Source organism: Bos javanicus, chromosome 9 (genome assembly GCF_032452875.1).
Source record: "Bos javanicus breed banteng chromosome 9, ARS-OSU_banteng_1.0, whole genome shotgun sequence".
In the NCBI taxonomy this organism is placed as follows: domain Eukaryota; kingdom Metazoa; phylum Chordata; class Mammalia; order Artiodactyla; family Bovidae; genus Bos; species Bos javanicus.
This window is the reverse complement of record NC_083876.1, coordinates 89048471-89069219: the sequence shown is the minus strand read 5'-3', so window position 1 is coordinate 89069219 and position 20749 is coordinate 89048471. Positions and strand designations below refer to the sequence as shown.

General features: G+C 38.8%; 1 protein-coding gene across 4 annotated transcripts in view; it reads right to left on the bottom strand.

Moving 5' to 3' along the window:
• Positions 1–20749, bottom strand: part of ESR1 (estrogen receptor 1) — a 407047-nt gene that overhangs the window by 58396 nt on the left and 327902 nt on the right. For all 4 annotated transcript variants that reach the window (XM_061428337.1, XM_061428335.1, XM_061428336.1 and 1 more), the window contains one exon: positions 16649–16787. In XM_061428337.1, the coding sequence (XP_061284321.1) occupies positions 16649–16787 (139 nt within the window). The remainder of the gene's footprint in view (positions 1–16648; positions 16788–20749) is intronic.

The window sequence follows — 20749 nt, the reverse complement described above, 5'->3', positions numbered from 1 at the left end:
CCTTATTTTTATTTTCTTTTTAAAGTTGCTCATTTTAGAGAGATCAACATTGCAATATTTCTTCCAGCAATAGTAGTTTTTGTGCCCTGCTTAGACAGAACACTTAGGACTGTCCTTCTTGAGTTCTCAAGTTCACTCTCAAATCTGAAATAGATATTTTCCTACATTTTCCTAGAAAACTTTAAATGTTATCTCTCAATTAAATCCTTCATTCATCTGGAATTCTTTTGTTCACATGCTATGAAATCAAATCAGATTTCCTTCTTTTTTTTTTTTCCTGTGTAAATGACCAATTGTCTCAGAACAATTAATGCTTTCTTGCTTTCCCTCCCAATCTCAATGCTCTATCTGATGTCAATTTTTCATAAATGTCAGTTTCTGAACACCCTTTTCTATTTCATTAGTCAGTGTGCTTATTTTCATGCCAGTACCACATTGTCTTAATTATAATAGCTTTATGACTTTGTAACTCAATTATTATAATTTTTAACCCAATCTCCCCCACCTTAATTCAGTCTTCAGAAACATTTAGCTATACTTGGTCTTTGACCTCTACCATATAAATTTTAGAAGTAACTTGAAATTTTGATTATAAATTCACTTAATTAATAACTTAGTTAATAATAATAATAATAATTTGTGGAGAACTGGTATATTTTCAATAATGGATCTTCCTAGCCATAAACATGGTATATTGTTTCAATGCTTTATGTTTTCAGTATATTTCAACAGAATTTTCTAATTATGTCTATAAAACTCCTGAAATCTCTCAATGAAATTTATTCCAAAATACATTAAACATCCTATTATTACTGTAAAAAGTATATATAATTATATTAAATGCTTATATAATTATATATCTATATAATTATATTTTATATTTATTGCTGGTATATGCAAATTGACTTGGGTTTTTCATATTGATTAACTAAACTGTGGTGCTGGAGAAGACTTTTGAAAGTACCTCGGACTCCAAGGAGGTCAAATCAGTCAATCCTAAAGGAAATCAGTCCTGAATATTCATTGGAAGGACTGATGCTGAGGCTGAAGCTGCAATCCTTTGGCCCCAGGTGTGAAGAACTGACTCATTAGAAAAGATGCTGATGCTGGGAAAGATTGAAGGCAGGAGGAGAAGGGGATGACAGAGGATGAGATTGTTGGATGGCATCACTGACTTGATGGACATGAGTTTGAGCAAGCTCTGGGAGTCAGTGATGGACAGGGAAGCCTGATGTGCTGCAGTCCATAGGGTAACAAAGAGTTGGACAGGACTGAGTGACTGAACTGAACTAAACCTTCTTGTAAACATTCTGATGGGACTGAACAGCAGAAAGATAGCATGGGAAGTTCTTATCTAGGGATGTTTTAAACCAGATAAATCAAGTCTGTCTAAATTTCTCATGGCTAAACAAAAAATCTGGAGTTTTCAATTTTATGCGAGGCAGCTACTAGAGAATAGAAGTTAATCTCATAGGCTTTCTATCTGCCTAACAAAATATAAAAACCGAGTAACCTGAAATCTAAATGACTTCTCCTGAGTGAACTTCTACCATGCATATAGCAATCATCTATTGCTCCAAAATTTACAACACATTTTAGAAAAGAAAAAGGGTCTTTTGAAAGCTCCATCTGATGGTTCAGAGTCCTTCTAATGAAGGATGATGATATGTTTGTTTAATGCCCATTTTTAACATGCATCTTTGCTGCTGCTGCTCTTGCGAAGTCGCTTCAGTCATGTCCGACTCTGTGTGACCCCATAGACGGCAGCCCACCAGGCTCCCCGTCCCTGGGATTCTCCAGGGAAGAACACTGGAGTGGGTTGCCGTTTCCTTCTCTGATGCATGAAAGTGAAAAGGGAAAGTGAAGTCGCTCAGTCGTATCTGACTCGTAGCGACCCCATGGACTGCAGCCCACCAGGCTCCTCTGTCCATGGGATTTTCCAGGCAAGAGTACCAGAGCGGGGTGCCATTGCCTTCTCCGTGTATCTTTGCTAGTTGTTAGTAAAAACTTGGTGTGATTGAGATCTACGATTCATTGGGGTCTGCTTTGACAATTCAGCACATTTAGGTACTGGTATCCACAAAGCAGATGAAAACTATAGCCTAATCTTTAAGGATAAATTAAAACTACTGGAGACAATAATCAAAGCTTTGGAAGAGTTGCACATTTCAGAAACAGAAAATGCAGAAATGATAGGATCAGGCAACAGAAAAAAAATAAACAAGAACTGAGACATTTTGAAAATAAATTTTAAAATAAAAGAAAAACATTCAGAAAGATAGACTAAATTAAGGAGGGTATAACAGGAAATAGACACCATGGACAGCACAGTGAGGGGAATAAAGGATGGAAAGATAAAGAGTAAAAAAAAAGAATAAAAATATTTAGAATAAAGTCTTAATTATAGAGTACAGTAAAGGATTCCCATTGTATGTATAAATGAGCCCCTGAAAAAGCAATATAGCAAAAGTTACTCAAAACTATAAATCAAGAGTTGAGAAGTAAAATAAGATTTCAATCAATGTATTCAAAAAGACATACCATGTACCTGGGATAAGTAACTTAAAATGGTCAACACAGAGACCATTAAGAGGCTGTATCTTAATAAAACTTAATAAATATATCTTAATAAATACTACTGAAATTTAAGTCTATGAAAAAACAAACTTTATCTAAGCATTCAGATAAAAGTCCAAATCCCTAATAAAGGAAAGTAAGTCAGACTGCCACCCAACTTCTTGACAACAGCATTTCCACACAAAAAAAAATTAAGAAGAAATTATTTAAAAGTTACTTAAGAAAAATGTGAGTAAGTATATCAGAATCTATACATAATTAAGGCAAAACTAGAGCTCTGGGAAAATTCTTTGCATTAATTACCTATATTATGAAATGAAAATAAATGAGTTAAATATCAACTCAAAGAGCTAGAGAAAGAATTACAAGGTTAACTGACTGGAAGCAAAAGGAAGGTCTCAGTAATCTAAAAATATAACTGAATTAGAAAGTAGAAAACCAGCAGAACTAATAAAAAAAAAATAAGGGGAAAAGAATTGACAAAATGGGGAAACCACTAGCTGACCTAAGTTCTAAAAAAAGATAAATATACAAAATAAATTATAAGGTGGAAGTAACCATCAACCTAGAGAAAAAAATTTTCTAAATCATCAGAAACTACTTAGTCCAACTCAATGCAATAAATTTAAAAACCTTTTTGGAAAGCCATCCTTCCCTTGGAATCAGAGACTTTGGGCTCCTACCTCTAAAACAACTCTGCTTCAAACCCCAGGCTAGGATTCTTTTTCGCTTATAACTCTTAAAGCTGAGCATTTTAAGAAGTCTTTCCTCAACCTTTTGGATACTACTTTCTCCAGTATTTTGCCTACTTGTCTCATGCATTCCACACTTTCAACTAAGGAGATGATTCAAATCTTTTATCTCCAGCTTTTAATCTCCATCTCTATTCTGAGCTCCAATTTTCTGAAGGACACAGCCTTCAGTATACCCTCCCTGTATCTTAAGTCCAACATATATAAGGAAAAATTCATCAGATTTCTCCAACACCTATTCTTTTTCAGTCTTATATCAACAGCATAGCCACCCTTTCAATTCCTAGGACCACATATGTTGAAACTTTCTTCATTCCCCAAAATTCCCACCACACCCACACTAAATTAAGCTCTCCCTCAGGCTTTGCTCTCTTCAAAGGCTAAGAGGGACCAGGCACTGGCTCCACTTCACACAGTATTAAGTTTGTCCTATCAAACCTGGAGATGCAGAAGAAGCCCCTTTCTTATCAGGGATTTGAGTAACCTTTCCTTATTATCGTAATATGTCCGTGGCATCATATTTTCCAATGATGAAGTCATGATCGATCTTAGAATCTGTCCCAGTGGAGAGTGGTCAATATTGCTGCGGTGTTTGTCGCCAGTCATGTCTGACTCTTTGCGACCCCATCAGGCTTCTCTGTTCATGGGCTTCTCCAAGAGAGAAGACTGGAGTGGGTGTAGGCATTCCCTTCAGGGGAACTTCCCGACCCAGGGGTCGAACTAGGGTCTCCTGCATTGCAGGCAGATTTTTTTTTTATCATCTGAACCACCAGGGAAGCCCACAATATATAGCAGATTAAGCAACTGATGCTCTACCGTGGCAAAAGACCAAAGAAAATACTGACAGTGAGCTTTTCATCTCTCTTGTGTTTGATAAAATAGAAACACAGGTAAAAATAATGAATAAGAATATAAAATGATTTAGAAGTGTCTCTTGAAGAATCACAAGAGAAATACAACCCTTAATCTTTGGATTAGGAGCCCATAGGGAGAAGTCAATAATACCAAAGAAGAGACTGGAACTCAATTATAGATCATAAGGGCATATAACCATGACACTAATGATAAAAACAATTACAACTTTAAGAAATGGAAATAGGCATACTAACTTCATTTGCTTTGAAGTAAAATTCTAAATCCTTAGCCAGTCATAAAACTAAAAGCTGTAATCATAGAAAAATATCCTAGCAGTATTAATACCTTATCATAAGTAATATTTCAAAAATGTGTAAATTGTGATTATCAAGCACAGAGACTTGACAAATCTCTGCTAAAACCACATGTTGCCCTCCTACCAGTCCCAAAGGACAAATATATGGAATGATCTTTTAGAGCTATCTATATTAGGATGCATTTTTAGGCAAGATAAATGTAAAATGAGTAGAGTTAAAATGGCATGGAAATGTCAAGAATGAATCAGTTTATAAATGTAAGTGCAAATCAGGGTTTGATTTTCCCCTTAGAATTCATAGTTGTTAGGCAGTGATAGAGGTACAACTGATACAACAGATAAACGGAGAATCATAAGAGATTACTGCGGATAATTACATGCCAACAAGTAGGACAATCTGGAAGAAATGGATAAACTCCTAGAAGTATACAGTGTACCAACATTGAATCATGAAGAAATAGTAAATCTGAGCAAATTAATTACTACTAAGGAGAATAAATCAGTAATCAAAAACATCCCAACAGAGGTATGGGACCAGATGGCTTCACTGGTGAATTCTACCAAGCATTTAAAGACAGATTAATACCAAATTCTCACAAACTCTTTCAAAAAATATAAGAGGAGGGAATAATTCCAAATTCACTTTATAAGACCAGTTTCATTCTGGTACCCAAACCAAAGACACTCAAGAAAAGAAAATTACAAGGCTAGATCTCTGATGAACAGAGATGCAAAAGTCCTCAGCAAAATGTTAGCAAACCAAGTTCAATAACATATTAAAAGAATCATATACCATGATCAAGTGCGATTTATTCCAGGGATGCAAGAACGGTTCAACATTCACAAAGCAAGATACTGGATGCTTGGGGCTGGTGCACAGGGACGACCCAGAGGGATGGTATGGGGAGGGAGGAGGTAGGAGGGTTCAGGATGGGGAACACGTGTATACCTGTGGCAGAGTCATGTTGATATATGGCAAAACCAATACAATATTGTAAAGTTAAAAAATAAAATAATTAAAAAATGAAGGACACAAATTACATGATCGTCTCAATAAATGCAGGAAAAGCTTTTGATAAAATTCAATATTCATTTATGATTAAACCTCTCAACAAAGTAGGTGCAGTATCTCAGCATAGTAAAGGCCACCCATAATAAGCCCACAGCTAAAATCATACCCAATGGTGAAAAAGTGGAAGCTTTTCCTCTAGGATCAGTAATAAGAAAAGGATGCTTTCGTCACTTTTATACAAGGTAGTATTGGAAGTCCTTGCCAGAGCAATTAGACAAGGAAAAGAAATAAAAAGTATTCAAATCAGGAAGGAAGAAGTAAGAATAACACTATTTTCAGATTACATGATAATCCCGAAGAATACTGGAGTGGGTAGCCATTCCCTTCTCCAGGGGATCTTCCTGACCCAGGGGTCGAACCCGGGTCTCCAACACTGTAGGCAGATTCTTTATCATCTGAGCCACCAGGGAAGCCTGATATTATATTTAGAAGACCCTAAAGACCAAAAAACTGTTAGAATAAATGAATTCTGTAAAGTTGCAATCTTCAAACTCAATATATCAGTTGAGCTTCTATGTTGACCTAAACTATTTAGAAAGAGATATTAAGAAAATAATCCCATTTACAATTGCAACAAAAACAATAAAATATCTATGACTAAATTTAGCCAAGGAAGTGAAGGACTGAAAATTATGACACTGATGAATAAAACTGAAGATGACACAAATAAGTTGAAACGTATCCATGCTCATGGATTGGAAGAATTAATACTGTTAAAATGTCCATAATACCTAAAGCAATCCACAGATGCAATGAAATCCCTATAAAAGTTCCAATGGCATTTTTCACAGAAAGAGAACAAACAGTCCAAAAATTTGTATTGAACCACAAAAAAATCCCAAGCAGCCAAAACAATCTTGAGAAAGAACAAAGCTGGAGGCATCATGTTTCCCGATTTAAAACTATACTATAAACCCATAGTAACCAAGATAGTACGGTATTGGCATAAAAACAGACACATAGATGAAGGGAACAGAAGAGACAGTGCAGAAGCAAACCCACACGTATGCAGGCAATTAATCTGACAAAGGAGCCAACAACACACAATAGGAAAAGGACACTCTTTAATCAATGGTGTTAAGAAAACTGAACAACCACATGCTAAAGAATTAAACTGGACCACTACCTTATACCATACACAGAAATTAATTCAAAATGGATTAAAGACTTGAACATAAGACCTGAAAGTACAAACATAGGTGGTAAGCTCCTTGATATTGGTCTTGGCAATATTTTTTTTTGGATTTGACACCAGAGCAAAGGCAGCAAAAGCAAAACTAAACAAGAGAGACTGGGCCAACTTAAAAAGCTTTCATACAGCAATGAAAACCATTAACGAAATGAAAAAGCAACCTACCAAACAGCAGAAAATATTTGCATATCACATATCTGATATGGAGTTAATATCCAAAATGTGTAAACAACTCATACGATTCAATAGCAAAAAAACAAATCTGATTTAAAAATAGGAAGAAGATCTAAACAGACATTTTCTCAAAGAAGATATCCCTACACGTGTATGAAAAGGCGCTCAAACACCATGAACTGACAGGGAAATACAAATCAGAACCTGGAGCTACCATCTCACACCTGTCAGAACGGCTATTATCCAAAAGAGAAGGAATAACAAGTGTTGGTGAGGCTGTGGAGAAGAGAGAACCCTCTTGTGCACTGTTAGTGAGAATGTAAATTGGTGCAGCCACTATGGAACACAGGATGGAGTTTCCTCAGAAATTTAAAAATGGAACTACCATATGATCAACTAATTCCTCTTCTGGGCATTTATCCAAAGAAAATGAAAACACCACTTTGAAAAGATATCTGCACCTCCATGTTCATTGTAGCATTATTTACAATAGCCAAAATACAGAAGTAACTACGTGTCCATCAATGGATGAACAGATAAAGAAAAAGTATGTGTGTGTGTGTGTGTGTGTGTGTGCGTGTATATATATAATGAAATATTATTTAGCCACAAAAAGGAGGAAATCCAATTCCACCATTTGTGATAACATGGATGGACTTTGAGGGCATTATGCTAAATGAAATAAGTCAGACAGTGAGAGACACATCACAGTGGAATCTTATTTAAAAAAAAAAAAAATCTGCCAAGCTCAACAATACAGAGAACAAATCGGTATTTGCCAGAAGTGGGGAGTGGGCAAATTGAGTGAAGACGGTAAAAGGTACAAACTTTTAGTTATAAGATAAATAAGTTCTGGGGATGGTAATGTACAGCATTCCATCCCTGAGGTTCCCTGATGGTTCAGATGTTAAAGAATCCGCCTGTAATATGGGAGACCTGGGTTCCATCCCTCGGTTGGAAAGATCCCTGGAGGAGGGCATGGCAACCCACTCCAGTATTCTTACCTGGAGAATCTCATGGACAGAAGAGCCACGTGGGCTACAGTCTATGGGGTCGCAAAGAGTCAGACACTACTGAGTGACTAAGCACAGCGATGTACAGTATGGTGACTATCGTTAATAAAACTTTATTGTATAGTTGAAAGTTGGTAAGAGAGTAGAACGTAAAATTTCTCATCATAGGAAAAAAACTGTAACTATTTGTGGTGATGGAATGTTAACTAGACTTATTATGGTGAACATTTTATAATATATACTTATATCAAATCATATGTTGTATGCATATGCTATACAATGCAATGTCATGTCACTTACCTCTCAGTTGAAAAGAGAAAGTGATGAAGGAGGATAAACTAGACAGGGATGATGTGGGATGTGGTGGAGGTTTGCTTACAACATCTTGCTTTTGCTTGTATTCATTTGTACACCAATATTACTCCTCCACCAGACAGTGAATTCCTTGAGGCCAGATCTGCCTCTTACACATTTTTTCCATACCCTCCAGTGTCAGACAGAACCCTAGAGACATGGTCAAACTCAACAAGTATCTACTGAGTTGACTTAAACTGACTCCTAACTAACAGAGTTGAAGCTGTGTTATCTCTTTTTGTCACTGGATTTTAACTGCATTCATTCAAATAAATGAGGATCTTTTCAATGCCAACTATAGAAAGGCAGCTGAGATTAAAACAGATATGATAGGGGGATTACATGATTACCTCTAAGAAGCATGTGTGACTTAAATAACATCAAGATATTTTAGAACTAAACTGTCAAAAACGTTATGCTGATCACATTTTAGATCAATCAGCAATGGTTAACTGTTAACAACATATGGCAAATACAAAAACAATGTGGTAGGTAAACACATAAGAGAAGTCAAAGCAAGCCTCTTACACAGGATTAATTCTTTGGCTGGAATTTTGCCTTTTCCTCTGTAGCGATTTTATATTAAACAGATCTTTGCTCTTTTTAGGTTTATTCCTCTTGAGGAGTTAAAGACTTGTGGCTTAGCAGGCTTATAACACTGTTCTGTTCAAGTGCTTCTGTTTTTAAGGAGCAATCATGATTTGAATATTCTGTTTTTCACCTTTCTCCAGTAGAACCCCTACCATGTGCTCTCATGACTGAAGGTCCTGTTGGAAAAATTGATTTTTTCTAAAACTCCAATATGTGTGTTTGTTTAATATTTTTATTGATATAACTCACATATCACATAATTGACCCACCTAAAGTGTATAATGCAACTGAGATTTAGTCCAATAGATATTTTGATTCCTTTCTAATTTCTCTCTTCTTTTGGCCTCCATTTTTCTCTCTGCAGTTTACAGTTTCATATTTCCAGAGTTTGTCAGAATGCTACGCCAAAGACTTTTACAAGTCAACCTGGTGGCATCTGCTGTTGAGTAAATGAAGGACTCATAACTGGAAAGAACCAATGGATACAGAGCCAGAATATAAACCGGTAAAAACCCTTGCTCCCTGTATTCTCATATCATGAACAAACTACAATATAAAAGATAACCAGACACACTACTGTACAGATTAAAGAAGTTACATAAATGTTGGCTTCCTTTCTTTCTTCATCCAATTCTACAAGGTAGAGCAAAAAAAAAAAAAAAAATTTATGAACTAAGTCCTTGAGATCTGAATGGGCCAAACAGGCATGCAAACCACTGCACACCTGGAAAGTTATGAGGGAATCCAGCAAAGCCACTGGAGTAACCAAAACCCTAACCCAGGACTCACTTTGCTGCTAAGTCGACCACTCCGCCATCCCCACCCACTTGCTACCTCTGCTACTACAACATCCCCCTTCAGTAGAGGACACATTTTTCAGAGAAGAGAAATCTTAAAACAGGAGTATAAAGAGAGGTCCTCCTCTTTATACCCAAGAAACCTTTAAACAAATTACATTCTGAATTTATCAGCTTATTCCAGAACTTTCTTTTTTCACTCTTCCAAGTTTAAAAAAAAAAAAATCTGCAAAGCATTTACATCAAGTTTTACACAGGAAAAAATTTTAAAAGGCCAAAAAAAAAAAAAAAAAGTTGCTGGGAGCACTGTTTCATTTGCATGCTTTGTTTTCTGAAATATTGACAATAAATAACTCGAGCATGTTCTTGCTTCTAGAAATGGCTTGTTTTTCTATTTAAAATGAATTTATGGTCTGAAAACAGTCAGCTATTTAGTAGAAGAAGCAAAATATCCTCTCCCAGGGCAGCAACCTGTTTTTCTCTTAAGGAAGAGAACTTATTCCTATTCCATGCCTACAAGTCAAAGAACTTTCTGTTGTCCAGTATTATTTCCTACAGGCAGAGCCTCTTGATTCAGGAGTGATGGAAACAGCCAGATCAACAACCTTCTGGCCAGACACTTGGTAGAGAGAATATTCTGCTTGTCGGATTAAACTCTGCTTTTTAAATGGATGAATAGGGTTTTTTTTTTTTTTTCCCTGAGAGTGAATAGGAATTGAAAGAGAGTGCTTTGGCCTCCCTGAGAAATCCACAAATATTTCTCAGAATTTGTTAGCACGGATGGCGCCAGCAAAACAGAATTAGACAGTGCTCTGCAAACTGGATGGTCTTACTGAACTGGCAATTCACATTGTTTCCTCTAACATCACATCTGTCTTCCAGCGATAGTAAACTTTGCTCCTGCGAAAACAAAGAGATCCCACAAGGAATGACATATCTTGAAGCTTTTGCTTCTGTTTTTGGTCTCTATTTTTCCAGGTTGAGCGCTCAAACAGGACTCAATGAGGAGGCGCATTCCTAGTTGACACAGAGGACATATTTTGTGTTTTCTGGTGCCAAAACACACCAAAGGATTAGGTGCTAGAATGGAAAATGAGTTTTCTCCATTTCCTGATGACTTTCACAGGCGTTCTTATTATCTTTAACTCTCCTCTTGTAAAACACACACACACACACACACACACAAAGAGAGATTACTGGGTTCTCTATTAATACCTTATAATAAGCTTTATTTCTTAGTTTTCACAGAAAGAGATGACTGCATTAAGTGTTTGGAACTCACTCCTGCAGACTATGGGGGAAGAACTGGAAATTGTGGATAGGCTAAGCATGGCAAGGATAAAATTAGCCTTCGAGCATATGACTACCAGGAAAGTTACAAACTACCAGAATCAAGATATCATGGCCTGTCATCAGGAAGTAAATCAAGCAATAACTCTTTAAATGGATGCAAGATAGGAAATATGTCCTCTGCTCACAAACATGAGATGACAACCCAGCAGATTTTTATACTCCTATAATCACTAATCCCCACTTACCAGTGCTAACATTGGAGTAATACAAGGAAAGACCGGGGTACATTCTACCCTCTTGATAGCCTTGGAAAGCACAAATGCCTGGATTTGCAAAGAAGGTTTGAGAAAACAGGACATCAATACGATCTATGGCGATAAATCCCTGTCTCCAGTTAGCAACATTGGTAATCCAAGGGTGACGAGACTCCCTGGGACTTCTGGCTTTCACTTGTCCCTGTGTCTGTGAAGATGTAAGCACCCAAGGAAGATTGACTTTGCAAAGGTGGTATCACCAAGCTTGAGAGAAAACAAAAATGATGAAGCTAACACTCATCTTAGCTGAAACTCCAGTACTTTGGCCACCTCATGCGAAGAGCTGACTCATTGGAAAAGACTCTGACGCTGGGAGGGATTAGGGGCAGGAGGAGAAGGGGACAACAGAGGAGGAGATGGCTGGATGGCATCACTGACTCAATGGATGTGAGTCTGAGTGAACTCCAGGAGTTGGTGATGGACAGGGAGGCCTGGCATGCTGCGATTCATGGGGTCGCAAAGAGTCGGGCATGACTGAGTGACTGAACTGAACTGAACTGAACACTCATCGCTTATCAGCTCTCGAACACTTGGTTTTGAAACTCATGGATTTCTACAGCTTGTTACCAAAAAGTGTTTACAATGTGCGAAAGGATTGGAAAAGGACAAAAGGGAGATCAGGATGACTGAGTCTAATCAGAGAGCTGAATGTTATCGGAGGGGTTGGGAGCCTGCAAGTCAAAAACATAAACAGTGTTCTCAGCTTTCACTCAAAAGCCATCTTCCAGATGTATAAAATTTCAAGTGAGTTACTGGTTACAATATTGTTTACTGTTATGACTATATCAATGTCATCAAAAGGAGTTATCTTCTAATACCAAGGGAATAATTTAATAATATTGAAATTTTTTTCATATTTAGGTACATGATAAATAGAAAAGTATAGAAACTTTTATACTATAGGCCATAATTTTTAACATATTTAGTACTAATTATTTATATAACTCATGAGGCTTCCCAGGGGGTGGTGCAGTGGTAAAGAATCCACCTGCCAATGTAGAAAACACAGGAGACTTAGATTCAATCCCTGGGTCAGGAAGATCTCCTGGAGTAGGAAATGACAACCTGCTCCAGTATTCTTGCCTGGAAAATTCCATGGACAGAGGAGCCTGGTGGGCTACAGTCCATGGGGTCTCAAAGAGTCTCAGTCACAACTGAGCAACTGAGCACATGTGCACATATAATTTATATTTACTTATATATTTTTCTAGTCAGTAACATATATGTAAATGTATGTAGATCTTGAGGATTTTACTCGATGGTGGGTCTAGTGATGGAAGAAAAGTAAGATCCTTTTTTTATCCTCATTCAGAATTTAACAGGTCTGCGGAATAAAAGCAGAAGTGTAAGCATGAACCAAATGCATTTAGTAATTTTTAAAATCCTCTCAAAACATATGTATCTTAATTTCTTCAAAGTCTAGGAGGGACTAAGCCAGGAATTGCTGAGTAGCTCTGAACAAGAGGTGAGCGAGTATGATGACGTGAACGGTCGAAACGACCATCAGAAGATGTGGTTTCTCCTGACTCTGACATGAGCCACCCGAGGGGCCTTGGCCAGTGAAATTAACAGACACTTATTGGGGATCATGAAGATTTTATTCACTGGAGGGAGCAAAAAAGACAAACAAGATCTGGTTCCTGCCCACAAGCAGTTCATGAGCTTGAAGAGAAGTTAAGACATATGATCACAACTTACAGGCAGAAGGAGAAGAAGAGGAGCAGAAATCAAACCTAGTGAGAACTTAAGACAAAGGAAAGGCTACTTTCTGGCTGAAAAGGAGAGACTCTAAAGGAAGGTTTCTCCAGAAGAGTGGCAACTAAAGAAAGCCTTAAAGAAGGTCCCAAGATTCTGACAATTCTAAAGGCCCAGGGCCTTTCAGAAGCAGTGGAAAAAAATACTTGAAGAGTGAAATTAAGTTCGTGGCTCTCAGGCTGAAGTCAGGGTCCAGGTGTTTTCAGCCTGGACAAGAGCTCACCTGGCTCACTTAAATCCCCAGAACTCCTTTTCGGACTCATAATCACTGGCTTTCCCCATTACGTCACTGGCCCGGCTCTGCAGATGTTCGTGTCTATGACACGTGCAACAGGAATTCATGATTACCAAGGTAAAAAGTCTAGAGAGTACTTTCTAAAGAAGAGAGAAAGCCAATGAAAGCTGAGTCAGGAAGCATCAGGATCGCAGCTGTGCCTTACAAAGAAGTGTCTGGCAGCCCACTGGGAAGAGACTGAAGGAAAGAGGGCTGATGGCTGAGAAAGAGACATAGTGGTGGCCAGGCCACACTTCAGGGAGGGCTGATTTGGACCTGTGCTAGGGGAGGTATGGAGACAAAGGGGAGTGTGGATTTCAGAAACAGAGAAGGAAAGACTTGACAATTAACTGGATAATCTGGTGGGGGTTGGGGGAGTGGAATCCATGGTTAATTTGAACTTGACAACTTCAGTGTCTAGGTGAATGTTGATGCCACTAATAGAAAGCAATAAAGAATAGGAACAAGCTTATAAGGACGATTCAGGGAGAGTTCTTGTGAGTCTGAAGAGTTTAAAGGATATTGAAATGGGAAAATCTAGAGTAGTGGTTCTCAACCAGGGACAATTCTGTGCCTCCTCTCCTGCCACACACAGGGGACATTTAGAAATGTCTAGATGGGCTTCCCAGGTGGCACGAGTGGCAAAGAAACCACCTGCCAGTGCAGGAGACATAAGAGACAAGAGTTCAATCCCTGGGTTGGGGAGAGCTCTTGAAGAAGGAAACAAAAACCCACTCCAGTATTCTTGCCTGGGAAATCACAGGCAAGCCTACCACAGCCTGGTAGGCTGTGGTCCATGGGGTCCAGAGAGTCAGACACGACTGAGCAACTTAGCACACATGCAGAGACGTTTGGGGCTGTTATCTCCAGGGAAAGGAATGCTGCTATGACAGCAACTAGCAGGTCAAGTCCAGGGATGCGCCTAAACATCCTAAAACACACAGGATAGTTCCTCACAAGAGAGAACAATCCAACCAAAAATGTCAATAGTGCAGAAGCTGAGAAATCCTGGTCTAGAGGTAGTAGGAACTGCACATCTGGAAAGAGAAAGTAGGAGTGGAGAGAGATGAGAACTCTTAGTCACTCACACTGCAATCAGAGACAGGGGAGAAAATTAACCACAGTGAGAATATGCAGAAAAGAGAGATAAGCAGGTGCATGATAAAACTAGGCATATCACCTCATGGCAAAGTGAGTTCATTGGGATGAAGTGATGTCAAAAACACTTTCACACCTAAAATGCAACAATTGATGATTGCTTTTAGGAAGTGTGTACCCAAGAAGATAAACACGGACGAGGTAGTCACCATGAAATCATGAGGCAGATCACTTCAGTCATGAATGTCCCCCAAATCCTCAACCTTCAAGATACCTTCCAGTCTATAGCGGGGAAACATTATACGCGGTCTGTGATTTGCATTTGCAAATTTATTATAATTCAGTCACAGAACCACATGACTGTAACAGGTGAAAAAAAAAAACTTTTTTAAGAGTAGAAGAAGAAGGAGGAAGAGGAGGAGGGAGAAAAGAAGGAAGAGAGAGGTGAAAAAATAAGGTAAGAGGAAAGCAAAGGAAGAAGGAGAAAAGAAGTGGAACGGAGACTTGAGAAGAGAAGAGAAGGGAAAGGAAAGAAAAGGAAGATGGGAGAAGTGAGAAGCACTGCAGAGACATCCTTTAAGGTAGACAGACACTGCATGAGGAGCTCTATGGAACAGGACCAGTGGCCATCCTCAGTCATTTCAAAAAATTGTGCTATGGGATTATATTCAATGGAAAGAGCGAGTTGCTTCTTGAATAGCATCATCACTGTTTTTTAAAAGCTATAATAATACAAAATGATGAAATGGTAACCAATACTTATGCAATTCTCCAGAGTTAAATCAATGTTGCCAGAAGTCTGCTCCAGGGGGTTTGGCAGGTATAAGGAAGGAAGCCGGAGCATGACAGGAGATGGGAGGCAGTCTGGTTCCCCGAAAGGAAGGAAAGCACAGAGATGCATTGAGAGCAACCTGGCGACCTTGGACTGCTGAGCAGAGGCATACAAAGTCAGTAAGAAACTTTAGAAAATGGCTCTTTCCCATTCACATGTTTATGGCATCCATAAAGACAAGGTATACCTGGAAAGAAAAGGTCACAGCATCAGACCAAAGATGGCATCACTGATGAGGAGGGAATGTGAAGAACACGTGGCAACGTGTTATGCCAGAGCCAGACAGATCCTGAATTCCAATCCTGGCTCCACCATCAGCTCGTTCCATGCTTTCCCAAGTTACAGAATGTGTCTGAAACTTAGCTTCCTTTCTGGTAAAATGGGAGTGATAAGGCTTCCCAGGAGTGCCGTGATGATTACATGAGATCATGTTTGTAAAGCCGTCAGCACAGCAGTTGGTGCTGGGTAGGAACTCTGTCAGGGGTAGCTGCTGTTAAATAATGCCTAAATCCAATTACTCTAAGTAATGACTGCGTAAGAACAATGACTCACATTCCGAGTCAACCCAAATAAAACACATAAAACAAGGTAGCACATTTGAAAACTGAATTCTCCGTTTTCAAATTTAAGCAAGTTAACTTTTATGAATTCATAAAACTGGAAGTGGCCTTTGGAACTATGATCAAATTTCCTCATTTAATGATGGAAAAATTGGAAGAGGAAATGAAAAGACTATTGTGGTTTGGATGTACATGAACCAAAAAAAGATTTTAATTACAGGAAAGTTACTCATCATTTTTTAATATAACACAAGGTGAAGACGGAGTTAGAAAATGACAGTTCATAATGTTATGTGCATGCGCGCTAAGTCACTTCAGTCGTGTCTGACTCTGTGCGACGCTATGGACTGCAGCCTACCAGGCTCCTCTGTCCATGAGATTCTCCAGGCAAGAATACTGGAGTGGGTTGCCATGCCATGCCATCTCCAGGGGGTCTTCCCAACCCAGGGATTGAACTCATGTCTGTTAGGCCTTCTGCACTTGTAGGCGGGTTCTTTACCTAGCAGCCCCTGAGAAACCCTCATAATGTTATAAATACAAGCAAATACATGTGTATACGTAAATCCATATATGTATATTATAAACACATATACAATATCCATATGTCTATGTTAGAAATGATAAAGCTAACCTGCAGAGGCATCAGGCAGACAGTTAACCTTAGTTATCTGCGAACTCAATTACCCTACCTCACTCGAATTCACCCATTTGTAAACATATCTGATAAAGTTCTTGGAAGTTTCATGGAATGCTGAATAAACAAGTATTCAGTATAAAACTGGTGATTCTCAGGGATGTACTTTCCCCAAGCTACAGCTAGGTCACTCACCTGTCCAGGAGAAGGTTAGGAGCAAATAGGAGCTTCCCTGGATGCTCCATGGAGCGCCAGACAAGACCAATCATGAGGATCTCTAGCCAGGCACATTCCAAAAGGTGGACTTGATCATGGAGGGCCAGATCCACAAATCCTGAAATGAGACAAGAAATCTCCCCTGACTCAAATGAAAAGGAATTGCTGGTGAAATGAATGCAACCAGGGATTTGAATGGTTAGGGTCTATTTTTCATAAGATGTTAAAACATAAACTAGAAGCACACTTAGGAAAATCAAACAACTATTTTTTAAGCATTGTATATCAATGAACATTAATGTGGCATTTTCTTAGTGTTACCTTTACAAAAATATACTAACTTATGTAACCAACCTAGATAGCATATTCAAAAGCAGAGACATTACTTTGCCAACAAAGGTTCGTCTAGTCAAGGCTATGGTTTTTCCTGTGGTCATGTATGGATGTGAGAGTTGGACTGTGAAGAAGGCTGAGCACCGAAGAATTGATGCTTTTGAACTGTGGTGTTGGAGAAGACTCTTGAGAGTCCCTTGGACTGCAAGGAGATCCAACCAGTCCATTCTGAAGGAGATCAGCCCTGGGATTTCTTTGGAAGGAATGATGCTAAAGCTGAAACTCCAGTACTTTGGCCACCTCATGCGAAGAGCTGACTCATTGGAAAAGACTCTGATGCTGGGAGGGATTAGGGGCAGGAGGAGAAGGGGACGACAGAGGATGAGATGGCTGGATGGCATCACTGACTCAATGGACGTGAGTCTGAGTGAAGTCCGGGAGTTGGTGATGGACAGGGAGGCCTGGCGTGCTGCGATTCATGGGGTCGCAAAGAGTCAGACACAACTGAGCGACTGATCTGATCTGATCTGATGTAACCCACTTAGCTTTCTATAAAGTTCTGAACTTAAATGGTATTTACATATGTATGCTTTTTACTTAGGCATTTCTAATAGCCTTATGTGATTATTATACTTCATTTCTGTTTTAGTTGAAGATATTTAGGTGTAAGAAATTTAAATTACTTGCACTAAACCAAATAGGTATTGAAGAACAGGCAGGACCAAAGTCACTCAATTTCTACTTCTTTGCTGCATCACTAAGTCATGCTCTTTTTTTCACACCATGTAAAAGAAAGACTAATAAAATAGCATATGTACATAAATCACTTGGGAGAGAAAGAATCAGATGAAAAGAAAAAAAGGAAATTCTGATTTCTTGTTTTCTAATGGCTTATTGGAGAGTAAAGCTTTTTCCAATCATCACTGACAATATGGTGGATGCCTACTAATAATGAGAAAGAGGAGGAGGAGGAGAAGGAGAAGAGGGAGAAAGAAGAGGAAGATTAATTCATTGAACCTCCACTATGGGTTAGAAGCAATGCTAAGTACCACCACGCCAATTTTTAAAAGTATTTACTAATACAATAATTTCTAGAGATAGGAACCCACGGGGATACCATTTTACAGATAGGAAACAAACGTTCAGAGAGCTTAGATACCTGTTGAGGTCAGAGACAGGAATAGTCTCCAGAACCTTTGTCCTTGACCACAAGGGCCACCACATCTTGTGAGCTGCAAGTGATTATAGACTTTGGATCAAGTGGCTAAATAAACCTAACCACACACATTAAGACATGCCAGAGTGAGTGACCGGGGCATTGCATAAGCGAGATGTCCATAAAGTCTGCTGCTTTCCAAATCAGTTCCCTATGCTTTTGCCCGGGGACATCCCATCACATCTCTTTCCTCTCCCTCTCTGCCCTCAGCTCTTTTGTTCTCTCTCATCCATGAGACTGGGTCTAGGATTTCCATTTTTTTTTGTCTTCTTTATTCTTTTCTCACTAATATTATACTTCTATTAGTCATCTATGCTTGTATTTACTAAAAAGCCAAAGTGTAACTCATTTTCTTTAAGCAGCAGTATTGATGTTTTGCCTACTCAATGTTTCCTCTTGGGGATGTTAGTTAAAAGAATCAGCACTCAACAATTAACTCACCATTTCTTTCATACTTAAGTATTCTCTTTCATGAAATCCTTACCACTAAATAGATGATGCTCCATAGAGAAAAACCCAAACTAGAGAAAGACCCTCTAGCCACTATTCCATAACCAAGCCTCATAAATTTTATCTTTCAAATAACGATAAAATTCTTTTTCTCCAATCTATATGTCCACCACTACTCTATCTATTTAATTCCCAAGAGGCTCTCACCTTTTTGCCTGACTTCTTTAACTCAGCATGATTGTTTTGAGACTTCCCTATGTTGTTGAATATAGAAGCACTGTAGGTGACTCTTTTCGTTGCTGAATATTTCATTGTATGGATACAGCCAATCAGTAAATACAATTTTGTTATCTTTTCATTGGACATTTGGTTTGTTTACTTTGGGTTATTACAAATAAAACTGCCGTGAGCAGTCTATGCGCAATTTTTTTGTATGAACGTATGCGTTCATTTCTTCTGGGTAAATATTAAATGTACTATGACTGGAGTATGTAGAAGGTATGGGATAGGTATATGTTTAACTTTTTAAGAAACTGTTAAACTGTTTTCAGAAGTGATTCTTCCATTTTACATCCCCAACAGCAGTGCATGTCCAACTCTGTGCAACCCTATGGACTGTAGTCTGTAGTCTGCCAGGTTCCTCTGTCCATGGGATTCTCCAGGCAAGAATACTGGAGTGGGTTGCCATGCCCTCCTCCAGGGGATCTTCCCAACCCAGGGATCGAACCCACATCTCTTAGGTTCCTTACCACTAGGGCCGCCTGGGAAGCCTCCCCGCTCCCCCTCCCCCTGCCCCCAGTCAATAGCAATAGATGAGAGTAAGTTACTCTACCTCTTTAGCCAGTAATTGATATGGGCAGTCTTTTTCATTTTAGTCATTCTAGTAGATATACAGAAGTTTCACACTGGCACTATGATTTGAATTAGCATTTCCCTAAAAATTAATGATATTGCACATCTTTTCATGTGCTTCTAACAGGTCATTATCTTATACTATATTCACATTAATTATGCATATATCTGTAAATTCTGCTAGACCATGTACTCATTAGAAGCACAAAATGCATGATTCTATCAAATTATGCCTTTTTAAAGTCTCCATTTATTACCCCTTCTGCTACATCATTTCAGCCACGCCAAGTCCAAGTCTTCTCCCTGGAAAAAGTGGGTTTCACTCATTTATGATTTGTAACCAGAGAGAATATGGGCCTTTCTTGTTCACAAGAAAAACTAAAAGATTAAAAAACTGTGACTGGGTTTCAGGACTCTGGGGAACAAACCCCTACACCCTGCAATCTTGCACCCACAGTGTGCACTGGGTCAAAATAGACTAGACTTGCTAGGAAGAAGCTCTGTCTGGGGCAGCAAGGAATGCTTCTTTTTATCAGTGAAGTCGCTCAGTCGTGTCTGACATTTTGCGACCCCGTGGACAGTAGCCAACCAGGCTCCTCCGTCCATGGAATTTTCCAGACAAGAATACTGTTGGCTACTTTTTATCAGTACCCAACATTTAATGGGATAAATGAACTCTAGTGAGCAATGCTTAAAAGGAAAGCTCACACGGAAGTTTTAATTCTTCGAAAGTTCACCCCAATCTTCTGGGTAAATTCTCGGAGTTTTTGTTTGTTTTTTTTTTAATTGAAGGGTAATTCCTCTACAGAATTTTGTTGCTTCCTGTCAAACCTCAACATGAATCAGCCATAGGTATACATATATCCCCTCCCTTTTGAACTTCCATCCCACCTCCCTCCCCATCCCACCCCTCTAGGTTGATACAGAGCCCCTGTTTGGGTTTCCTGAGCCATACAGCAAATTCCCATTGGCTATCTATTTTACATTAAAAAAAAAAATTTACCCGGTAAATCCAACTCACTTTCAGAAATGTTAACGTTCAAAAGGTATTTTCTCTTTTCTCATGACATTCCATAATTGATGTGGGGGAAAATAATCATGTGATAATGTCACCCATAATGAAACCCAACCCATGTTATTCGATACCCTCCATGAGCCCCCAGTAATCACACAGGATGAGATTTAGGGGCCATCTCACAAGAGAATGGGAGCCATTGAACCACTCAACT